Below are 20,628 nucleotides of genomic sequence, written 5' to 3'. Positions count from 1 at the left end.
ATCTCGTGGTTCTGGAATTTGCGGCGGCTGAAATTGTGTTTCGACGACTCCCTTAGGGTTTCTGGAATATTAGAGTATTTATAGAGTTGAGAGTCGGTGGAGGGGGTGCCTGTGGGACCCACTACCCGCCAGAGGGCGTGCGCACGACGAGAAACCTTAACCTCGCCGTCCCGAAAAGCTGGCAGAATCTATGTCGGAGCTCTATCTAATCCGTCCCAATAGACGAACTTGAGGAGGATCGGAGCTAGGAAGATTGACTCGAAGAAGAAGCGCCGACATCCATCCAAACACCGCTCATGCGAGGATTAAAACCCTACCTATCTACTAGCACCGAGATCCGAGACACCAGAAATCCCCTCCCCGCCACCGGCTGCCGGAGCGGCGGGAGGAGGGGAGGCAAATCCACAGGCTTGTCGGTGAAGATTGAGAGGAGGAAGCTTTTCCTCAGTCACCTTGTGAGAGGGAAAGAAAAGCACCTTTGATCTGATTTGTAAAAAAGGATCTCCTCATCAATCGGTCAACTGCATCGAAAAACTTTTTTTAATACATGAAGATATTAAAAACAAGGGTGAAACATGAAGTTAAGTTTTAGAGGAGAAAAATAGAGGCAATGATGCATTTTGCAAAGTGCAGTCTCTTCCAATTTTTTAAGGTGCCTGTCTCTGCTGCAAACCTGCGTCGTCACGAGGCTGGCGGACTCGTCGAGGAGGCAGGGGGCGCGGGTGAGGGTCGAAAACGACACACCTCTTGGAAGGCAGCCCGGCTCCTTGTGACCGTTCGATCCGTCCAAGGGCTAGCTGCCTTTTGGCTTCATCGGAGTGTCCTCCGGCGGAGATCTATTTCTATCCCCCGGAACCCTCCGCCCCTTCACCCCTAAATCTCTCCGCCCCCTCCGCCGCCTCGCCACCCTCGCCTCAGCCTCACCCTCACCGCCGGCCCCCAGCCCCTCTCCCCAACCCCTGCCCGATGACGTCCCCGGCGCCAGCGCCGCCAGCGGCCGCCGCGGCGCAGTCCCCGCCCCCGCGCATCGGCCTCGCCGGCCTCGCCACCATGGGCCAGAACCTCGCGCTCAACATCGCCGAGAAGGGCTTCCCGATCTCCGTCTACAACCGCACCGCCGCCAAGGTCGACTCCACGCTCTCCCGCGCCGCCGCCGAGGGCGCGCTCCCCGTGCTCGGCCACCGCGACCCGCGGGACTTCGTGCTCTCCCTCGCGCGCCCCCGCACCGTCGTGCTCCTCGTCCAGGCCGGCCCCGCCGTCGACGCCACTATCGACGCCCTCTCGCCCTACCTCGACGCCGGCGACGCCATCGTCGACGGCGGCAACGAGTGGTACCAGAACACGGAGCGCCGCATCGAGCAGGCCGCATCCCGGGGGATACTCTACCTCGGCATGGGCGTCTCCGGCGGCGAGGAGGGCGCGCGGAACGGCCCCTCGCTCATGCCCGGCGGCGACTTCCAGGCCTACAGCAACATCAAGGACATCCTCGAGAAAGCCGCGGCTCAGACGGAGGACGGCCCGTGCGTCACGTTTGTCGGGCCCGGTGGCGCCGGCAACTTTGTCAAGATGGTGCACAACGGGATCGAGTATGGTGATATGCAGCTCATCGCCGAAGCCTATGACGTGCTCCACCGTGTTGGCGGCCTCTCAAATTCGGAGATAGCCGATGTGTTTGCTGAGTGGAACAAGGGAGAGCTGGAGAGCTTCTTGGTGGAGATTACTGCAGACATATTCACTGTGGCTGATCCACTGGAAGGGAGCACCGGTGGGGCGCTGGTTGACAAGATTCTTGACAAGACCGGGATGAAGGGGACCGGGAAGTGGACGGTGCAGCAGGCGGCGGAGCTTGCAGTCGCTGCGCCCACGATTGCAGCATCGCTGGATGGGAGGTACTTGTCGGGGCTCAAGGATGAGCGAGTTGCAGCCGCAAGTGTGCTAGAGGAAGAGGGGATGCCAGTTGGGCTTCTGGAGAAGATTAATGTCGATAAGAAGGTGCTGGTGGACAGGGTGAGGCAGGCACTTTATTCGTCCAAGGTTTGCAGCTACGCACAGGGGATGAATCTGCTAAGAGCCAAGAGTGTGGAGCAGGGCTGGAATCTTAACCTTGCCGAGCTTTCAAGGATTTGGAAGGGTGGATGCATTATTCGGGCAAGGTTTCTTGATAGGATTAAGAAGGCTTATGACAGGAACCCTGAGCTGGCCAATTTGATTGTCGACAGGGAGTTCGCCAGGGAGATGGTGCAGAGGCAGGGCGCATGGCGGTGGGTTGTGGCCCGGGCAGTAGAGGCTGGGATTAGCACCCCAGGGATGTCTGCGAGCCTTTCATACTTTGATACCTACAGGTGCAACCGGTTGCCAGCGAATCTGATCCAAGCACAGAGGGACTTGTTTGGAGCACACACCTATGAGCGCATTGACCGCCCAGGTTCTTTCCACACCGAGTGGACTAAGCTGGCAAGGGAGGGCAAGTGAATGACTTTGCAGCCACCTGAGGAATTTGGTGGTACCATATGTGGTCTCGGTGATTCGGGGTGATGTCTCTTCGTGGTTCTCTTTAATTTATCTATTGCTGTTTTTGCAATACGAGATCTGAATTGTGTACCTTGAATAATGTAGTGTCTTGTGCTGTATGCACGTGAAGAACATTTGTGTAGCTTCAGGTTCTATGGTTTAGATACACCCAGTTTTATCCACTTATAAATTTGGAGCAACGGTTTTAATGCCTCGCATCCCAATGTTGCCCTTGAAGTGTGATTTCGAATATGTCAATATGGTGGTAACTGGTAAGAGTAGTGACTGATGTTTCTCTACTTCTATGAATCTATTTTAGGTTGTTCAGTGTTGCAAGGTAGTATTTCATTTCACCTGCTGTGCTGTCACCCTACTGTTGGAGCTATCTCTGGTCCTGTGATGAGTTTCATCTTGTTATGGGCGGGTCCATGCCATATGACATATATTTGAAAATATCAAAGATGGAAAATCTGTTTGATTGTAGATACAAAAGGAAATCATTATTAATGGGCCTGCTCATTCTCAATGAAACGCCTTCTTGTTTGTTGGATAGCAAGCCTGGACAAATTTTTGCAAATGATTGTTCTTTTGTTATTGTTGCATCTTTGTGTTCCAGGAGAACACTAAATTATGTCAGAGAGAAAAGAGGTACCTGTGTAGTTTTATGAATTTATACAGTACTTCTCTTCAACTGGTCAAAACTCAAAACCTTTGATAAGATATGCAACTAATTTTTCAGATTAATCGTTTCTTCAAGTTCATCATGTTTCACTTCTTCTTACATGTTGAAGTGGCAAGAATATTTCCCAAATGAAGAATTACTGTGGCCACCACACTTCGACGCAGAAGTTCTCCGTTACCCAAAGCCAAAGATTGTTTGTGTTTATTTGTCATGGAGACTAGCAGAATGTGAGTTATTCCTCCTCAAAGAGCACATCTTGAACTGGTCAAAAGACATTTATGAACTTGTCGACGGTAGTACAGCAATGTACTAATATCTGAATTTATTTCTTCATCTGCAGCAGTATGTATGCGCTAAATTTAGTCCTTGCTTATCTGATGCTGTGGCGAATACTTGTATGAATGCCCTTGTCCCTTATTTGTTTGCATTTGGATGCTAGTGAAATCTGGAAAAAGGCGAAGAAGCTCAGGAGATACTGAAGGTCTTATTTTCATCATCTACATACATGATCTAAATATTTGTTTGCATTATCCTATTTATTAATTCTTCTGTTACCTACAGTCTCCAACTCTCCAGCCTTCTCTGGAAATTGTCAAAGGACAGGAACGATTTGCCCTTTCAGCGGTTTCAGATGAACGAACTACAACAGCGAACCGGCCATGCGGGCGGGCGAGAGCGCCGCTCCTGGTAGTTTCGTAAATTGTCCCACATCGCCCGCTGTGGCATGGTGCACCCTGCTTATCTACTGGCCTGCCTACATAGCATTGCCTCCACGGGGGAGTGGACACAGCCGGCCGGCAATGAGAGGGAAAAGAAAGAGGTGAAAGTGAGGAAAAAAAGAGGCCCAAGAGACCACAAAAAAGAGAGGCCAGAACCCAAAAAAAGCAGTACCCGTGGAGGCTTTTTTCATTTTAAATTTTTGCGTGAAAGTTTTTTACTCGTACGTGATTTTTCCGACTCTTGATAATATTTTCCCAACTTTAACATGCCCTTTTTTTTTACTCTTGATATATAATATTTTCCCAACTTTAACATTCCCTTTTACTCTTAATATATAATATTGTTAGTCTTGTCTATAAACTTTCTTTGTGATATTTTTGAAAGCATTTTCTTTGTATTGACGTAATCAAGCTCCCAGGCCGGAGAGGGGTGGATTTTGCTACATGGCACCTAATTAATTTTAAAAGTTTCTCAATGAGAAGCGCATAATGTTCGCCTCTGGTAGAACATATGTGTATTGTGGATGCGGTAACTACAATAATACTATACCTACAAAAGCTGTTACGAGTAATTACGTAACCTTTCTCATAATCCTCTCGGCCCACCGAATTCAATAGGGTCGGTTATTGAGAGTTGGGGGATATTGAAAGTTGGAGTAAATTTTTTTACTCCACTATGGCGGTTAGGGGATCGGCTAGAGTTAAGATCTTTTTTATTTCTCTTTTCTTCTTCTTTCTTTTTATTTTTTATTTTTCCTCTTTCCTTAGCCTAGGATTTTTTTTTGTTTCCTTCTCAGGCTTAGCTCAAGCCCATTGGTTATTTCTTTGAAACCTCTATCTTTTGCTTTCTTTATATTAATAGAAGTTGCTGTGGGGTTTTACCCTACTGTTTATAGTAAAAAAAACAAAGGATCGGCTAGGTACGTCGTAAGGAAGTGTAACCTAATATTTACTCCCTTATGGCCTTTTAGGGGATTGGTTAGAAAAGGTCATTTATTAGTACACAAATAATAGCGGTATTGGGCCCCGTTCGTCCTTCCTGCTCGACACGACAGCGTCATATCACTCGGGGAAAAAAATCTACTCCCTCAATTCCTAAATATAAGTTCTTTTTAAAGATTCCAATGCGGACTATATACGAAGCAAAGTGAGTGAATCTACACTCTAAAATATGTTTATATACAGTATTATGCAAGAGTGAACAATGGGTACATATTGAAGGTTGTAGATCTGGAGTGAACAATGCGTGACGTCCTTGGATGAGAGCATGCATGCTCATTCTTTGAACGCGGTGACAGGGCGAAATGCAGCCGGGCGATACTCTACTCCCACGACAAACAAATCATCTGGCCACGGATACTCGCAACACAGTTCTAATATGCACGTTCCAGCAACTCATTAGCAAAACACAGGCATCCTAGATCCATCTACATTTGTACTAACAGCCAACAGTCGGGAACTTGACACGATTCATGGCTACAAGGTTCCTGCCGAGGCCACTGTTTTCCCAGGTAAAGCGACAGTACGCATGGAATGGTCTGCTGAGATCTATGCATCTATCTATCCTCAGAAGCAACAAACCAAAGTACGTCCGCACAACAAAAACTACTCGCCACATTATCATTTTGCTGTCGGTCACGGGCGTCTTGCCTTCAAATGAGAAGACAGTTCGTGTTGAAGCACACAACTTTACAAGTGCTCAGTCTTCGTGGACAGACGAGTGATCCTGGGAGGGAGGAGTCGGGACGGTACTCGAGTAACTTGACTTGTTGACAAGGGCCTTGCGCGGGGCGTCCATGAAGCCTTTTCACCTGACAACATATGCAACTTAAAAGGTCAGATGCTTATCGGGAAGCCAACTGCAAGCATGCAGTGATGTGGAGTGGGAGTGCAGCACCACGTGTATAGAAACCTCAACCGTACAGCTCAGACAAGGATTGCCCTGCTTTGAGAGAGAGACCCATCAAATGTGAATGACAACTTCACTTAGGAAAAATATCATCAACCACTAGGCTTAGTTTCAACACCTCAAAACAGACAGCATAAGAAACCCATCCCCGTACTTCGAATAACTTAGCATGTCTTTATTGCATCTACCTCAACAGTTTCCAGGCTTTCCTCTGTATTTCTGCCCATGTGGCCATGTAGGCACAACTACTCAACAATCCCATCAGGGCATACTGAATGCCCACGGAAAATTAGACATGATGAAACTATCCTAGTTCCAGTGTTGAGACACCTATTGTTTTTCATCATTCTGATCAAGTTACCACAGCCCATGCAGCCCTTTGTACCTAAGCATCTTCATCTAAATGTTCCAGATCTGACTGTAGGAGAAGAGCTAGAAATTATACATCGGTATGGGACATTTTTCATTTTAGTCTTGGATGGACTCTCTTTAGGCTGTTGGAAACACATACTCCCTCTGTCCGGAAATACTTGTCGGAGAAATGAATGTACCTAGACGTATTTTAATTCATTTATGCAAGATGCATCAGCCACAAAAAGGAACAAGAGGAATATTTTACTCAAGAAATATGAGCATGCCAAGTTTCTCTTTCAGAGGGTGCTATGCTGAAAAGACAATCTATATTTCAAATGCTCACCTCTTGGATTCCTTGCCCCATACCCCCTTCCTGCGTTCCCTATTCCCATCGCGAACTCGTGAAGGATAGGGAGGGGGAGGCAGGTCAGGACTGGACTGCTCCTTGTCCCTCAACTCAGTCAGCCGAGCACTCATCCTCTTCTTTACTGGAAGCGCAGGCTTTGTTGAAGCTGGTTTCATTTCATATTCGATTTCATTTATAACAACCTTGACATCCTTGCCATCAAATAGAAATGTTCCTTCAAGGACGACCATATTCTTCAAAGATCGAAGTAGCCCTGTTTAGCAAATAAAATATGAGAAAAATTACATATGATTGGTTGGTTTATTTTCAATTTGAATAAACTAGAACATATTTCTTACTTTCAGATGTTTTCACAGAGAGTGAATTATTCACTGCATGCTGGAGTAGTTCAATTCGCATGACAATATCTTTTCTTTCAAGAATTTGTACTTTAACTTGTTTAATCATAATCTTCAAATCTGATATTGCCTTGGGGAAATCAGATTCTACTGAAAATAAAAACAGAGTGGATCAGGCACAAAATATCTATGAACAGATGAAGAAACTACCCTATAAACAAATGAAGAAGAAAATACACCAAGCTCGACCTTCGTCCCAGTTACCATCTAGTCCGGCTTATACAAGAAAGAACAGGGGACCAGCTGACATGTAGGAATAGTCAGCTCTAGCAAATATGAAGCTCGAGGACAAGCTGCTTCTCTGAGAAGGGGAGTAATGTTGTGTCATCTTAAGAGTCCAGTTGTCTCTTACATGGACCCATCTTAGTCCAGAAGTATCCAGGGTGTGTGGAATTACTTTTCAGTGAACAGTAACTGACCTAAAGGGTCTATATAAGGATGTATCCTCGTAAGGAGGGCAAGTAATGAAATACCGTATTCCCTACCCCTGCTTCTCTTTTACCTCCCTAATTCTCCCATCCTTTCCCCACTACCCTTCTACTGTATCACAGCACCTACATGGCGACGACCCTTACGTCCAACGATTGCCCCATACTACAACCTCCCTAGCAAACGCCGGCTGCAACATTATGTGCAATGATCTGCCTGTTAAACACTCTGAATATGCACGAAATTTGAAACGATTAGCAGTTCTAACAAGTTTATATGTCAGTTGGAACACATATTGGAACTTTAAAAATTTCTGGATATAAGATAACAATACTCAATAGAATCTCGCCAAAATACAAAATTAGGCACTTGAAGAATAACCTGATTAATTTTTTTAATGGATAGCAATGAACTAAGGACCAGGTTAACAAAAAAAACTAGTATGCAGGTTAACAGGGTCAAAATTACTAGCCCAATGCAGGCTTGGTGAACTGGACCAGCAGTTAACTTGCAGCAAACCAACAACAGGACAGAGACAGAGATCACATCAAACTATAATCCTAAAGACAAGGTGTTTGACAGACCATTTTATTTTAGCCTTCTGATAGAATAGTCTGATTTGACTAATGAAATCAGCTCATTCATTATCTATGCAGACCAGTGTTGATTTCAGCATTCACTGCAAACAGGCAGAAACTTCTGTTTGAAAAAACAAAGAAAAATGAGGCAATTCACAGCCAGGACGAATCTCGTCACGCCTAGCTTGGCTCAGCCCAACCTAGTCTTCCAACCCTAGCTGAGCCAACTGGGCTTTAGGATTGGGCCTGAGGCCAGCCTGCTCAATGCAATAGGGAAACCAGAGTGGGAGCACCAAACAGATTTGCTGATCATGGTTTGTTTTAGCGAAAAGGGAACCGGGATTGCGGAACAGGCATTAATCATGGGCATAATCTATATGCCATAGAAGTAATTGCATCAACATGTTCATGTACCTTTTTTCTTGGGATCAAATTTCATGTCAGCAGGTACCATGTGCGTTTCTTCAAGCAATTTCAGCAATTTCTGTTTTTTACCCAAGTACATCTTCTTCTGTTTGGCAACCATAGAAGCCTCCAAGGTGTTAATCTCTTCAGTTGCCTGTATACAATGCAAGTTTTTTTCAGATCATCAGCTGGACCCATATAAATGAAACCATGGGTCCACAAGATTCAGTTATTGCAGAAAAATAACAAAAGCAAGAAATAAACAGTGTTTGCTACAGATCAGGCCTTGCAACAGCATAGCGCCTATAAACACATTTATACACCTTAGAAGAAGGTGTACAATGCAAGTTTATACGACAAAAAATAAAACTGGGCACAGCGCCTATGAAACACATTCATACACCTTAGAAGAAGGTGTACAATGCAGGTTTATATAACAAAAAATAAAACTGGGCACAGCGCCTATGAAACACATTCATACACCTTAGAAGAAGGTGTATAATGCAGGTTTATATGACCAAAAATAAAACTAGGCACAGCGCCTATGAAACACATTCAAACAGCTTAGAACAAGGTGTAGAAGCAAGTTTATATGACCAAAAATAAAACTGGGCATGAATAAACATAAAAAAGCTACCAAGATCTTACTTTACTGATAAGTTCCATGGAAAGTGACTTCTCCTTGGTCAATTCATTTGCGGATTCAGCATCTATGCAAGCAAAAGTTTCGGCAAACTCCAAGATATTTTCTGGAGCAGTATTGTGGAACTTCCACAGGTCTCGAAGCTTTAACCCCAAGGCTTGAAGCTGCCATTCATAAAATTAACAAAACCATGAGTTAAGAGCATGAGTGTAAACAGAAATTTATGCTTGTTTAGTTGATACTCAATTGGTCTTCTTGACCGTAGCAATTATCGCTTACTCCCTCACCATTTCTCCTCTGTTGTATCACAAATTTGCAACCCAAGCCTCAATTAGTATGCAAGCTGTGCCACAACCCTGTTACACATTGCAGGTGCACGCCAATTCACAAGGGAACGCTGCTACACACACACACACGATAATTTCTGGACGATTTACGCACATCAAGCCGTCAATGCATCAAGCCGTCTTTGCATAGATCCTGAAAAACCTACGGCAAGGAGCAGCCGACCCTCTTCCCGACGCAGCCCTCTGCCGCTGCCCCTCACGCAGACGCCGCCCTCTTCCGCTGCCCCTCACTCCGTCGACCAGCAGAAGAGGGCGTGAGGAGCAGCAGCTCGCCCGCGGCCCCTCACGCCCTCTTGTGCTGGTCGCCGCGCCGCTGTCCACTACCGCCGCCGCCGCCCCAATTTGCTACCGCCTTCGCCGCCGGCCCCATCCGCTGCAGCACTACTCCCTCCTGCCGCCGACAGGCAAGGCCTCCGCTAGAGCTATTGCTGTGGCAGTGTTGATCCCCGGACCCGTACGTGGTGGATCTGATCTAACGGCCAGGAAGGAATGGGGCGCGCGTAGAGATGATGGAGTGAACGCTCGCTGAATACACTCTCTCTAAACCCACCTTAACCCCATGGCAGTATGGCACCCTCGCATCTCCATCCAAGAGAAGAGACGATCGCAGGTGGAACACGGAACCATGGATGGAGGGCGTCCATCCAGCCCCAAATTCGAAATCCACGGCATCCAAACTCCAAATTCGAAACCCATGGCACCCGAATCCAAATTTGAAACCCGTGGCATCCAGCCCCAAATTCAAAACCCACGGCATCCAAACTCCAAATTCGAAACCCATGGCACCCGAATCCAAATTTGAAACCCGTGGCATCCAGCCCCAAATTCGAAACCCACGGCACCCGAATCCAAATTCGAAACCCGTGGCACCCGAATCCAAATTTGAAACCCGTGGCATCCAGCCCCAAATTCCAAACCCATGGCGGCATCCGACCCCAAATTCGAAACCCGTGGCATCCAGCCCCAAATTGGAAACCCACGGCATCCAGCCCCAAATTCGAAAGGACCCATGGCATCCGACCCCAATTTCCAAACCCGTGGCATCCAGCCCCGAATTCCAAGCCAGACTCCCAAATCGCAGCTAGAGCTAGGCAGCTACGGGCGGGCGGGCGGGCGGGCGGGCAACAAGTGCAGGAACGCAGAGGAGAAGAGAAGGAGGGATGCACGCGCGGCGGAACAGGACGAACCTTGGAGAACCTGGCTTCCTTGGCTTCCTCGAGTACTCGGATTGTTTGCTCGAGGGCCTTGCTGGTTTTCTCGTCCATCTCCTTGTGCCCCGCCGCTATCCCCAGCTTATCCAGCCGCTCCTGGTAGTTGGACCCGAGCACCTTGCACAGCCTCTTCAATCGATCCATCGAGCGGTGCGACTTGACCGGGGCTGCGCCTGGGTCGGGAATGGAGTTGAGCAAGCAACCTGGCGATCGAGGAGCAGGTACGTCAGGTTGGGGGAGAGAGAGAAGGGAGAGGAAGAGGAGAGAGGGAGAGCACCTTGATAGGGAGGAGGCCGGGGCCGTTGCCGGGGACGAACCAAGTCTCTCTGCAGGAAGGCGGTGTACTTATGCAAGTACGCCACGCCACGCCACGCTGGCATGCCCTCCCTCCCTCTCTCTCTGCAGGAAGGCGGTTACGTAACGGAGTTGAACACTGCATGTGAATAACAGGCTTACAGCTTAGTACAGTACTTACTAACCATTAAGAGAGGTGGTCGCATAATAATAAGCAGATTAAATAAATGCTACGTACTAGTGCATATAGTATCAAGTTACCAACAGCAAACAAACACGCATATATGTAGAAAGTAAAAAACACGAGGTGATCACAAAAGTACCTCCATATGCATCATAAGTTGGAAAAGTAGAAAAACACAAACACAATATTTATTCAAAACAAAGTAAACGAACATATATGTAACAGCTGCCTAACCACCTAGTATACAGATAAAGTTAGCAGCAGATTATATATCCAAACAGCATAGCTGTTTTGGCCTCCTGATGCTTTTGCCACTGGCTAGTTTCTTCTTCATTTTTCACAGTAAATGGGTAGTTTAGTCATAAGCAGGATTTTGTGAAGGTACTTCAAATTTGGGGGATGACGTGGAAATAGCGACAGGCATTATGCCATGACGTTTTCCCTTGTCACAGCTCGTATAATCAATCTTTTCAAGACAAATTACTATAAAAGCCTGCACATATGGAAAATTCAGCAGACAAATTGGATCGGGTTCCATTGAAAAATGCACACACACTGCTTAGCACAGAAAAACAAACAAAAACATTATTGAGTAATATATTATAAATCACATCGAGTAAAACAGAGATGTGGAATACATTATGAGAGGATCATAAGACAGGCACAAACACACGATGATCAGCCTAAAACCAGTTGAACCGGAGCTGCCGTTGAAGATGCCGTGCCCATAATCTGCTTGAGCGTGTCGTCCTTTTCCTCCTCAGTCCATGAGTGTTGCTGTGTCACCATCTCCCATTCCCAGTGCCCCTTGTCCCGAGCATGCCCATTCTTGAACATGCTGACATGACGCAACGCCGTGCATACGGCCATGACAAACTTGACAAGGTAAATCTGCCTTTCTGTTGCCTCAAAACCAGCCATCACAAACTCCTTCAAGCGATGCTGCCGAAACTTTGTCGGACACCAGGGTATTTCTTCACTGGGAGTGGGCTCCTCCATGCAAGAGGCAATGTGGATGTGAAAACTCTCGAGGGAAGGCGCCGTCTCAAAGAGAAGACGGGGCCAAGAGACGTCCCAGGACGAAGGCACATCGGCGACCAACAGCCGCCTCAGGTTAGGTACTAAGACGGATGGTGAGATAGATGGCACGATCCATCTGTCGGGCCCCGTGAACCGGATGATCAGGTCGGTAATGTCCGGGGTGTCTTCAAGAAACAAGTCAAGCTCCAGGTGCTGCCGAAAGTGTTGTCGAAACCCATCCAAGGAGACACCGTGGCGGCGGGCGAGGCTCCATTGCCTTAGGCAAGGGAATGCGGCGGACTCAAAGAACAGGTGTGTGCCCAGGGAGGCCAGACGCTCCAGATTGGGAAGATCCCTCAACCATATTGATCCTATTTCACACTTGTCCACGACGAACTCCCTGATCTGCGAGCTGGGGGCATCCACAACCATGACCATGTCCCTGCCGCCGCAGAGACAGGAGTTGAGGTGCACCACCTGCAGCTGCGGGCACGAGGCGAAGACGCCCTCGTAGGCGGCCGGGGGTGACTCGGCAACGTCTTGCAGGACGAGCCTAGTGAGCGCGTGGTACTCATGCAGCAGATGCGGGATGACACAGCCCCCAAGCTTGAGGTTTTGCAGGCGTGACAACCGGGGCGAGGAGCAGAGGCCATGGCCAGGGAAGGCGTGCACGGTCTGCTGCCGGAATGTCGGCCGGGCGATGACCTCGAGGTCGTTGACACCCCAAGCATCCATGGCCTGGGAAATCAGCCGGTTGACGCAGCCGGTGTTGCGCGTGATGAAGAACTCGACCCTGAGGCTGCTGACCCTCCGGCGAGCTCGGGCGGCCAGGAGGCCCTCGACGGAGCTGGTGAAGGCGCGCATGGCGCGGCGCTCGTACCTCGTCATGCCGGGCACGAACTCGTGATGCGCGAGGCGATGCCTGTACATCACAAAGGTTCCGCTGCTGAAGATGTCACGGTAGCGGAGGAGCCACCGCCGGTAGCGCGGCGGGAGTACGTCGCTGACCCTGAGGTCGAGGGCGGGGAGCTCGCGGGGGAGGCCAGCCCAGCGCTTGGAGAGCAGCCCGGCGCCGAGCGCCGCGCGGGTGTCGAGGCGACGCAGGACGAGGAGGAGGAGGTCGTCGGGGAGGGCGCTGACACGGTCCTCGCCGGGATCTGCCTGCTTCCGCGGCTGCCGGCGCAGGAGACGGTCCGCGCGACGCCTCCTGGCCACGGTGAAGCTCGCTTCCGCCGGGCGACGATGAGTAGATGCAGTGCAGGCGCGTGGTGGTGGCCCGCGGCTGCGACTGGATACGCGAGTCCGCATCGACGCCGGAACCTCCTTGGGTACGGGGATGAGGGCGGCGGTGGCCGGAGAAACTCAGCCCGGGATCGGAGTAGGCACCGCCGGCGAGAAGGGGGGTTGGGGGATTTGGGGGAATTGAGCGCCTCTATGCGGACCAGCGTAGGCAATAAAAGAGATGACTTATTTTCTTTTTCTGAAACGTTTTTATTTTCTTCAATCGACGATGTTGGCGCAATCCTATACGCCGCTTATGCGACGTACATACCCTCCTATTTAATTTTTTTAGGCAACCTCACAAAGCTTTATTACGTCGTCACGATGTTTACAAAGACGAATAAAGTGCCTTCGTGTTGGCCTATCCAAACATAACGGCCAACGTTCAAAGTTAAAACATGCTTTGCTAAGTTGTAAGCATGATAATTTAAGCTCCTAAACTGATGAATTACGTTACAAGAAATGAAAGAAGATGCTTGCAACTCAATTTCTCTAACCACCGACCCGTAAGCCGGAGTGCTCCTCCTGCCAATCTCACTTGCCACAACCTTGCAATCTGTAGCCACATGTACCTTTGTGATGTTCATATATGCTGCAAGATCAAGACCATCTCTTACTGCTAATGCTTCTAGAGTAGCAGGATCTTTGACATGTTCGAAGATAAAAGACGATGCTCCAAGGAAATTGCCTTCTCGGTCTCTGCATATCGCCGCCACAGCCCCAAACCGGCTCCCACGACCCAGAACTGCATCTACATCCAGCTTCGTAAAGCCATCAGGAGGAGCGATCCAAGCTGGGTGTTGCATGGCTCCACCCCCTGACCCTTCTCCCGTAGGGGCTAAGACCTGGAAATCGGAAATATAAGAGTTTATGAAACCGTGCATCGTCTGGGGTGACTTGAAAAGGCCTTCATATAATGCTTTCCTCCTTGCTCCCCACATGGCCCAAAGTGAGACTGAAAACCTAACAAAATCTTCAAGTTTTAGCACTCTCAACATTGCAAATAACCACGTCTTTGGGCAATCTTGTTGTTGAGAGCTCAGCTCGTCCAAAATGGCCTCCGAAGAAAGCGCCCAAGTGCAGCGTGCCATAGGACAATTCAGCAGCGCGTGTCTCCAAGAATCGGGTGACCCGCACAACCTGCATGCCCCTGTCGTCGCCATATTCCTCCTGTGTAAGACATCACCCGATGGAATCGTGTGTCGAGCGAGTCGCCATAGAAACACCTTTATTTTGCTTGGTACTTCAACCTTCCAGATGGCCCTCCATTCGCTGTTGTCCCCCTCGCTAGAAGATGGTGCCTCTCGTTCCTCAAGCCAGCCCTCTCTATCATACTTAGTCCGAAACAACATGCGGTATGCAGAATGAACAGAAAAGTTTCCACGAGGTTCTTCGCCCCAGGACCAGAAGTCACCAATCCGTCGTGTACAAAGAGGTATCTTCAATATTGCTTCCGCATCAAACTCCATGAAAACTGCTCGGATCAGATCCTCTCTCCAAGAAGCCGTGGTCGTCTCAATAAGATCAGACACCCTTAATGACGGGGCTATAACCAATGATGCAATCGGTCTCTTGTAACTTGCTCGTGGGATCCAGTTATGGTCCCATATCCTGGTAGAGGCTCCATCACCAATTCTTCTAACCACACCTTGAGCCATCACATATCTTCCATCTAAGATCGCTCTCCAAATCTGAGACGGGTGCGACCCCAACTCGGCCTGAAGCAGTGATACATCCGGATAATAAACCGCCTTTAGCAACCTTGCACTCAGTGATTCAGTTTCATTCAGTAACTTCCAAGCCTGTCTCGAGAGCAAAGCTAAGTTGAACAGTTCCATGTCCCTAAACCCCATTCCTCCCATGTGCTTTGGTTTGGTCATTATGTCCCACGCTACCCAAGCTGGTTTGCGTTTCCCCCTACTGCTTCCCCACCAAAACTGACGAATAATGGATGTGATATTGTCACAGAGTCCCCTTGGCAACCTGAAACACGCCATTGAAAAGACTGGTATTGCTTGCACTACTGACTTAATGAGGATTTCCTTCCCTGCCGCCGATAACAACTTCTGCATCCAACCCTTCACTTTCTCCCAAACCCTATCACGCAAGTATTTAAACGTGCCATTCTTTGACTGACCCACATCTGTCGGCATTCCAAGGTATCGTTCATTGAGGGACTCATTATGAACGTTCAAAATATTTTTCACTCCATCTCTGCGTTCTTGTGGGCATCCCTTACTGAATTTTTTTGATGATTTTACAGTATTTATTCTCTGACCCGAAGCATTGCAATATATGTTCAGTAGGTTTGAAACTCTTTCTGCATCCACAACACTAGACTTGAAAAGCAACAGGCTGTCATCTGCAAATAAAAGGTGGTTCACGGCTGGGGCCGTTGGTGCCACTCTAATACCTGTGAGTGAAGATGATTGTGAACTGGATTTCAGGAGGCACGAAAGGCCCTCTGCTGCAATCAAAAATAGGTAAGGTGAGACAGGATCTCCCTGCCGAATTCCTCTTGATGGGTAAAAACGCTCGAGTCTTTCTCCATTGAACAAAACTGAAAATGAGACTGAAGAAACCATAGCCATAACTGTGTCAATCCAACTTGCTGCAAACCCCAACTTCTCCGTCATGGCCCTCAAATAAGGCCACTCCAGCCTATCATAGGCTTTCATCATTTCTAGCTTCAGAGCATAGTAGCTATTATTTCTTGACCTGCTTTTCTTCATAAAATGTAAGCATTCATAAGCACATATTATATTGTCTGTGATCATTCTACCTGGTACAAACGCAGATTGCTCCTCTGAAATAATATCTGGTAATACAAGCTTCAGTCTATTTGCAACTACCTTCGAAGCAATCTTATATAGCACATTGCATAAACTGATCGGTCTGAACTGTGAGAGGAGGTTGGGATTAGTCACCTTGGGGATCAGTACTAACACTGTATCATTGATAGCCTCCGGACTTTCCTCTCCTTTAACTATTCTGAGAACTATATTAGTCACATCCTCACCACACACATCCCAATGCTTCTGATAAAACAATGCCGGGAAACCATCTGGGCCAGGTGCTTTAGTGGGAAACATTTGGAAAAGCGCTGTCTTTACCTCCTCATTAGTGTAAGCTGCACACAGGTCTGCATTCATGGCAACCGTCACCTTTCTAGGCACATGATCAATGACCTGCTGTATTCCTTGCACTCCTTCTGACGTATACAAACTCTGGTAAAAAGTTTTCGCCATTGCCCTCAACTCAGCCGGGTCATCCACCAAAACACCCAATGAATTTTCCAAAGCTTTGACCATATTCTTCTTTCTCCTTAAGCTCGCTCTCATATAAAAACTTGGTATTTTTGTCGCCCGAGGCCAGCCATTCAATTCGTGCTCTCTATCTCCACATGATCTCCTTGCGATGATACAGTTCAATAAGTCCTTCATTAGTCTTTAGTTCAACATGTGTGGGCGCAACTCTAAGCGGATCACCCCGGAGTTCATCCAGCCTCTTCTTCAGATCTTTGATCTCCTTCCGCACGCTCCCGAACGACTGCTTGCTCCACTTTGTCAGGCCCGCCGAAACCCGCTGTAGTTTATCATGCAGGTCCTGAATGTTATTGCATGTGCCATGCACAGCCCACTCTGCCTGAACAAAACCTTTCAGCTCTTCATGTTTTTCCCACATTGCTTCGTAACGGAAAGTGCGTTCATGTAGTTGTCTCTGTCCTCAACCAAGGTCCAGAAGGAGCGGACTGTGATCTGACGTTGCCGCCGTTAGGTGCTCAAGACTAGCAGTAGCAAAACGAGCCATCCATGGTGCATTTGCCAACGCGCGGTCTAGTCTGCATCTGGTGTATGTTCCTCCAACCACCCTCTTTTCAAACGTCCACGGCCTGCCTTTGTATCCAATGTCAAGAAGCATGCAGATATCCACCATGTCTCTGAAAGCCTATATTTGGGTATTACTTCTCATCCCAATTCCAGCATGTTCGCTTGACCACAAAACCTCATTGAAATCCCCTATACACAACCATGGTAGTGAGCTGGAGGTGCTTATATTTTTTAAAACATCCCACGTCCGATATCTCAGGTGTGTTTGAGCCTCGCCATATACACACGTCATTCTCCAAGCATCTTGACCTTCTTCCTCTACAGACACATCTAGATGATAACGGGAGTAACCTAAAATATCAATCTTTATTTCATTATTCCAAAAGAGGCCAATTCCACCACTTCTACCTTCACTATCAACCGCATACGCATTGTCATATCCCAATGTACCAGCTAAATTCTCTACCCTAGATCCTTCTATCCGAGTTTCAACAATACACAAAAGGGTAGGGGCAAGCTTCCTCGCAAAATCACGAAGTTCTTGGACTATCGCGGCGTTGCCCGCACCGCGGCAGTTCCAACAGAAAGCACTCATTGGGCCCGGCGGCGCTCCTCGAAGGAGCCCGCCAAATTCTTCACTGGGATGCTTGAGCTTTCCCTTTCCTCCTCTTCCGTCCTCGAGCGTTTCGGGTCTCTGGTCAAAGGTGGGCTGACCATGCCAGCACCCACAGGGACAATGGCGAGTGCCGACGCACTTGGATCTCCCTTCTGCTTTTCCTTCACCTCGACGCTTTTTCCTGATTCCTCCCTTACAACCCTCTTTCTGCTTGGGTCATCGACGGACATATTATCCATACTTGGTTGCAGCCCTCCCTCATGATCATTATCTTCCTAGAATTCTTCCTCGTCGTCTCTTGGTGGCCCTCTGTTTCCTCTACCTCGTCCGCCTCGACGACCTCCACGTCGTCCCCTTTCCCCTCCAGGGCCACTGCCCCGCCTCATAGACCAAGAGGCACGAAGATCCTTAAAGACCAGTGCAGATTTGGGGTGAATCCCCTCACCATGTTCCTTAAACGTATGGCCCAGATGACCACATACCGCACACCAATCCGTCAGCCGCTCATACTTGACCCTGTATATCTGCCGCTTGGAATCCCTCACTAGAGACACCACATTCTTTAGGGGCTTGTAGACGTTGATCTTCACCCAAACATGATAAAAATTGCCGGTAAAATCATGCGAGGAAGGCTCAACGAACAGAACTTCTCCAACCTTCGACGCCAGTGTCGGCACCAGATGTGCATACAGACTAGGAACATCATGTATCTGGATCCATATGTCCAACGTGTCCAGCTTAACTTGAGTTGGTTGAGTCACCCCATCATACGGAGTAATGATCACAGCATGTCCTCGAAAGTTGCACGGGCCCTCCTGCATGACTCTTTCCCAATCGCCGAGGCATCAGAATTGCAACGTGTTGAGATTCGCCTCCAGAGGCTTGAAATTCACCACCTGAGCCAGATCCCAGGCTGCTCGCATGTTTCTGAAAAACCATCCTTGGCTATAGGGTTTATCGATATGAACCCTAGATACCGCCATCCATCTGGCTGCGTCTTGGGGAATAGATCCCTCATCGACCACCACATCATCCATGTCATCTTCACACAGGCCCAGCCGCGTCTCGAAGATCGGTCGATGAGATGGAAAAAGTTGGATCTCAACGGGAGCGACAAAGTCGCCATCGAGAGCACAAAAACCCTAACGAGAGGGAACGTCAAACACAAATGTCACGACCGGTTTTCCAATAAAAATATTTATTGAGAAACGGATCCCTTTTACGGACCAGTAGAGAAGAATCCTTCTCACTGGTAGACAAATTCTTGATCATAGAAGAAAAACCAGGAGTACTGAATATAATACAAAGTTGAGCGGGGACTGCTCAACAATTTATTACAAGCACGCCAATAATACATAAAGGCGGATAGGGTGGCATAACTACTAACTCACGATAAAAGCGGAGGTGGATATATCACAGTGAAGTGGGTGACATGACTCCTGAAACTAACAGCTCTTCGAGCGTCGGAGTGAGGCTCGAGGATACTTATTGTGGGTGGCGGAAGCGTATATAATACAAGTGACCAATATACAGGATCGCACGGGACTGACTGGGACTCCTCTAGGCGTCGGACTCACTATCAAACTCTTCATCCATGAGATCGCCTTCGTCAACATCTGGCCAAATCAACAAGCCAGGTGAGTACTATGAAAGTACTCGCAAGACAGTTCGGACATAAGATATAACAAATGTAAACATGATGCATATGAACAGATTAATAGAACGTACTCAGACAACGAGATGGCAATGCATGGGAAATAAAAGGGGAGTCGGGCGGTAGTCCTCCCGAAATCCCAAAGTAATACTGAAGGCCAATCGAGTGTCTAAATGACTCCTCGAAAGGATACAAATGAAATAACAATGCCGTAGTCGGGCGTCAAGGCGACACCACATAAAGGGCTTATAATGGAAAAAAATAAATAACAGTGCGTGCCACAGTCGGACGTCTGAAGCGACATCACATAAAGGGCTTATATCAAAAGTAAATAACGGGCGTGCCACAGTCGGACGTCTGAGCGACATCACATAAAGGGCTTATATTGAAAGTAAAAGACAAGAGTGCCACAGTCGGACGTCTGAGCGACATCACATAAAGGGCTTATATCAAAAGTAAATAACGGGCGTGCCACAGTCGGACGTCTGAGCGACATCACATAAAGGGCTTATATTTCACAACTTAATAATTCAGTAGCTCATGAATTTAATTCATTTCAAGGGAATATTCAAGTACGAGATAAACAAAAGGTTAGTCCATCCACAGGAATAACAATTCAACGGGTATACTACTCAAGCTTGTTCACCGGGGATTTACCACGAGGACTGACATATATATGGATATACTGGCCATGGTCCTTGACCATGGACACGATGACTCGGAAGGATTTACCACGAGGACTGACTAGATATGGATATACTGGCCATGGTCCTTGATCATGGACACGATGATTCGGAAGGATTTGACTCTGCAGAGTTTGTACTATTTAACCACAGCCAACGGATTTCAGTAGTCACAAGGGACTAGTTCCGTTTACGGTGTTTTAGGAGAAACACATCTAACCAGTACACACCCATTCAACATTCCGATGCCAGGAATCACCCTCGGCAATGTTCAAGAAAAACTTTGAGACGGGGAGGCTACAACCTCGCGTAGCATGGGATCAAATTTATATACGCGCGCTCTAAGGGGTGCCCCCCTCTCGGTCCCAACCGGAAACACCCATGCCCCCTGACCGGATGACTGGCTTTAATCCAGGGCCATGGAACCCTCATCCCGGCCCCTCTATTTGGTGTGTACACGGAAAGAGGTTAACAACTTACTAAACCGTATTCTTTGCAGAAAACATGTGGCAG

General features: G+C 48.0%; 3 protein-coding genes and 1 long non-coding RNA gene across 5 annotated transcripts; 2 read left to right on the top strand and 2 right to left on the bottom strand.

Moving 5' to 3' along the window:
* The first annotated feature begins 804 nt into the window (after positions 1–804).
* Positions 805–2,720, top strand: LOC109745141 (6-phosphogluconate dehydrogenase, decarboxylating 2, chloroplastic). The gene has a single exon (XM_020304276.4). The coding sequence runs from the start codon at positions 967–969 to the stop codon at positions 2,470–2,472; it is 1,506 nt and encodes a 501-aa protein (XP_020159865.1). The 5' UTR covers positions 805–966; the 3' UTR covers positions 2,473–2,720.
* A 172-nt stretch (positions 2,721–2,892) lies between these two features.
* LOC141025501 (uncharacterized) lies at positions 2,893–4,041 on the top strand. Its single transcript, XR_012187003.1, has 4 exons — positions 2,893–3,159; positions 3,251–3,420; positions 3,633–3,674; positions 3,755–4,041. It is a non-coding gene; the product is annotated as an uncharacterized lncRNA (long non-coding RNA).
* Positions 4,042–5,269: 1,228 nt separating this feature from the next.
* Positions 5,270–13,361, bottom strand: LOC109745142 (65-kDa microtubule-associated protein 6). 2 transcript variants are annotated; one of them, XM_020304278.4, is made up of 7 exons: positions 10,831–13,361; positions 10,530–10,756; positions 9,001–9,159; positions 8,362–8,506; positions 6,881–7,030; positions 6,519–6,795; positions 5,270–5,723 (listed from the first exon to the last, which is right to left on the bottom strand). In XM_020304278.4, the coding sequence occupies exons 1-7, from the start codon at positions 10,931–10,933 to the stop codon at positions 5,720–5,722; spliced, it is 1,065 nt and encodes a 354-aa protein (XP_020159867.1). In that variant the 5' UTR covers positions 10,934–13,361; the 3' UTR covers positions 5,270–5,719. The 2 variants fall into 2 exon arrangements, with proteins under 2 accessions (XP_020159867.1, XP_020159868.1); XM_020304279.4 differs by having other exon boundaries at positions 5,311–5,723; positions 6,881–7,027; positions 10,831–11,190.
* Positions 11,604–13,359, bottom strand: LOC120961802 (uncharacterized). Its single transcript, XM_073500862.1, has one exon. It carries the CDS (start codon positions 13,357–13,359, stop codon positions 11,710–11,712), a length of 1,650 nt encoding a protein of 549 aa, XP_073356963.1. The 3' UTR covers positions 11,604–11,709.
* Positions 13,362–20,628: the final 7,267 nt, after the last annotated feature.

This window comes from Aegilops tauschii, chromosome 1 (genome assembly GCF_002575655.3).
Source record: "Aegilops tauschii subsp. strangulata cultivar AL8/78 chromosome 1, Aet v6.0, whole genome shotgun sequence".
Classification (NCBI taxonomy): domain Eukaryota; kingdom Viridiplantae; phylum Streptophyta; class Magnoliopsida; order Poales; family Poaceae; genus Aegilops; species Aegilops tauschii.
Note: the sequence above shows the minus strand (reverse complement) of the source record. Positions and strands in the feature narration are given on the sequence as shown.

Bases quoted from the DNA above. Each gene is read 5' to 3' on its own strand.
- LOC109745141 (XM_020304276.4), top strand. From the start codon at position 967: ATGACGTCCCCGGCGCCAGCGCCGCCAGCGGCCGCCGCGGCGCAGTCC.
- LOC109745142 (XM_020304278.4), bottom strand. From the start codon at position 10,933: ATGCCAGCGTGGCGTGGCGTGGCGTACTTGCATAAGTACACCGCCTTC. The intron at 10,757-10,830 runs GTGCTCTCCCTC...CTCGATCGCCAG, and splicing joins CCGGCCTCCTCCCTATCAAG to GTTGCTTGCTCAACTCCATT. The intron at 7,031-8,361 runs GTACATGAACAT...TTTTATTTTCAG, and splicing joins ATTTGATCCCAAGAAAAAAG to TAGAATCTGATTTCCCCAAG.
- LOC120961802 (XM_073500862.1), bottom strand. From the start codon at position 13,359: ATGCGGACTCGCGTATCCAGTCGCAGCCGCGGGCCACCACCACGCGCC.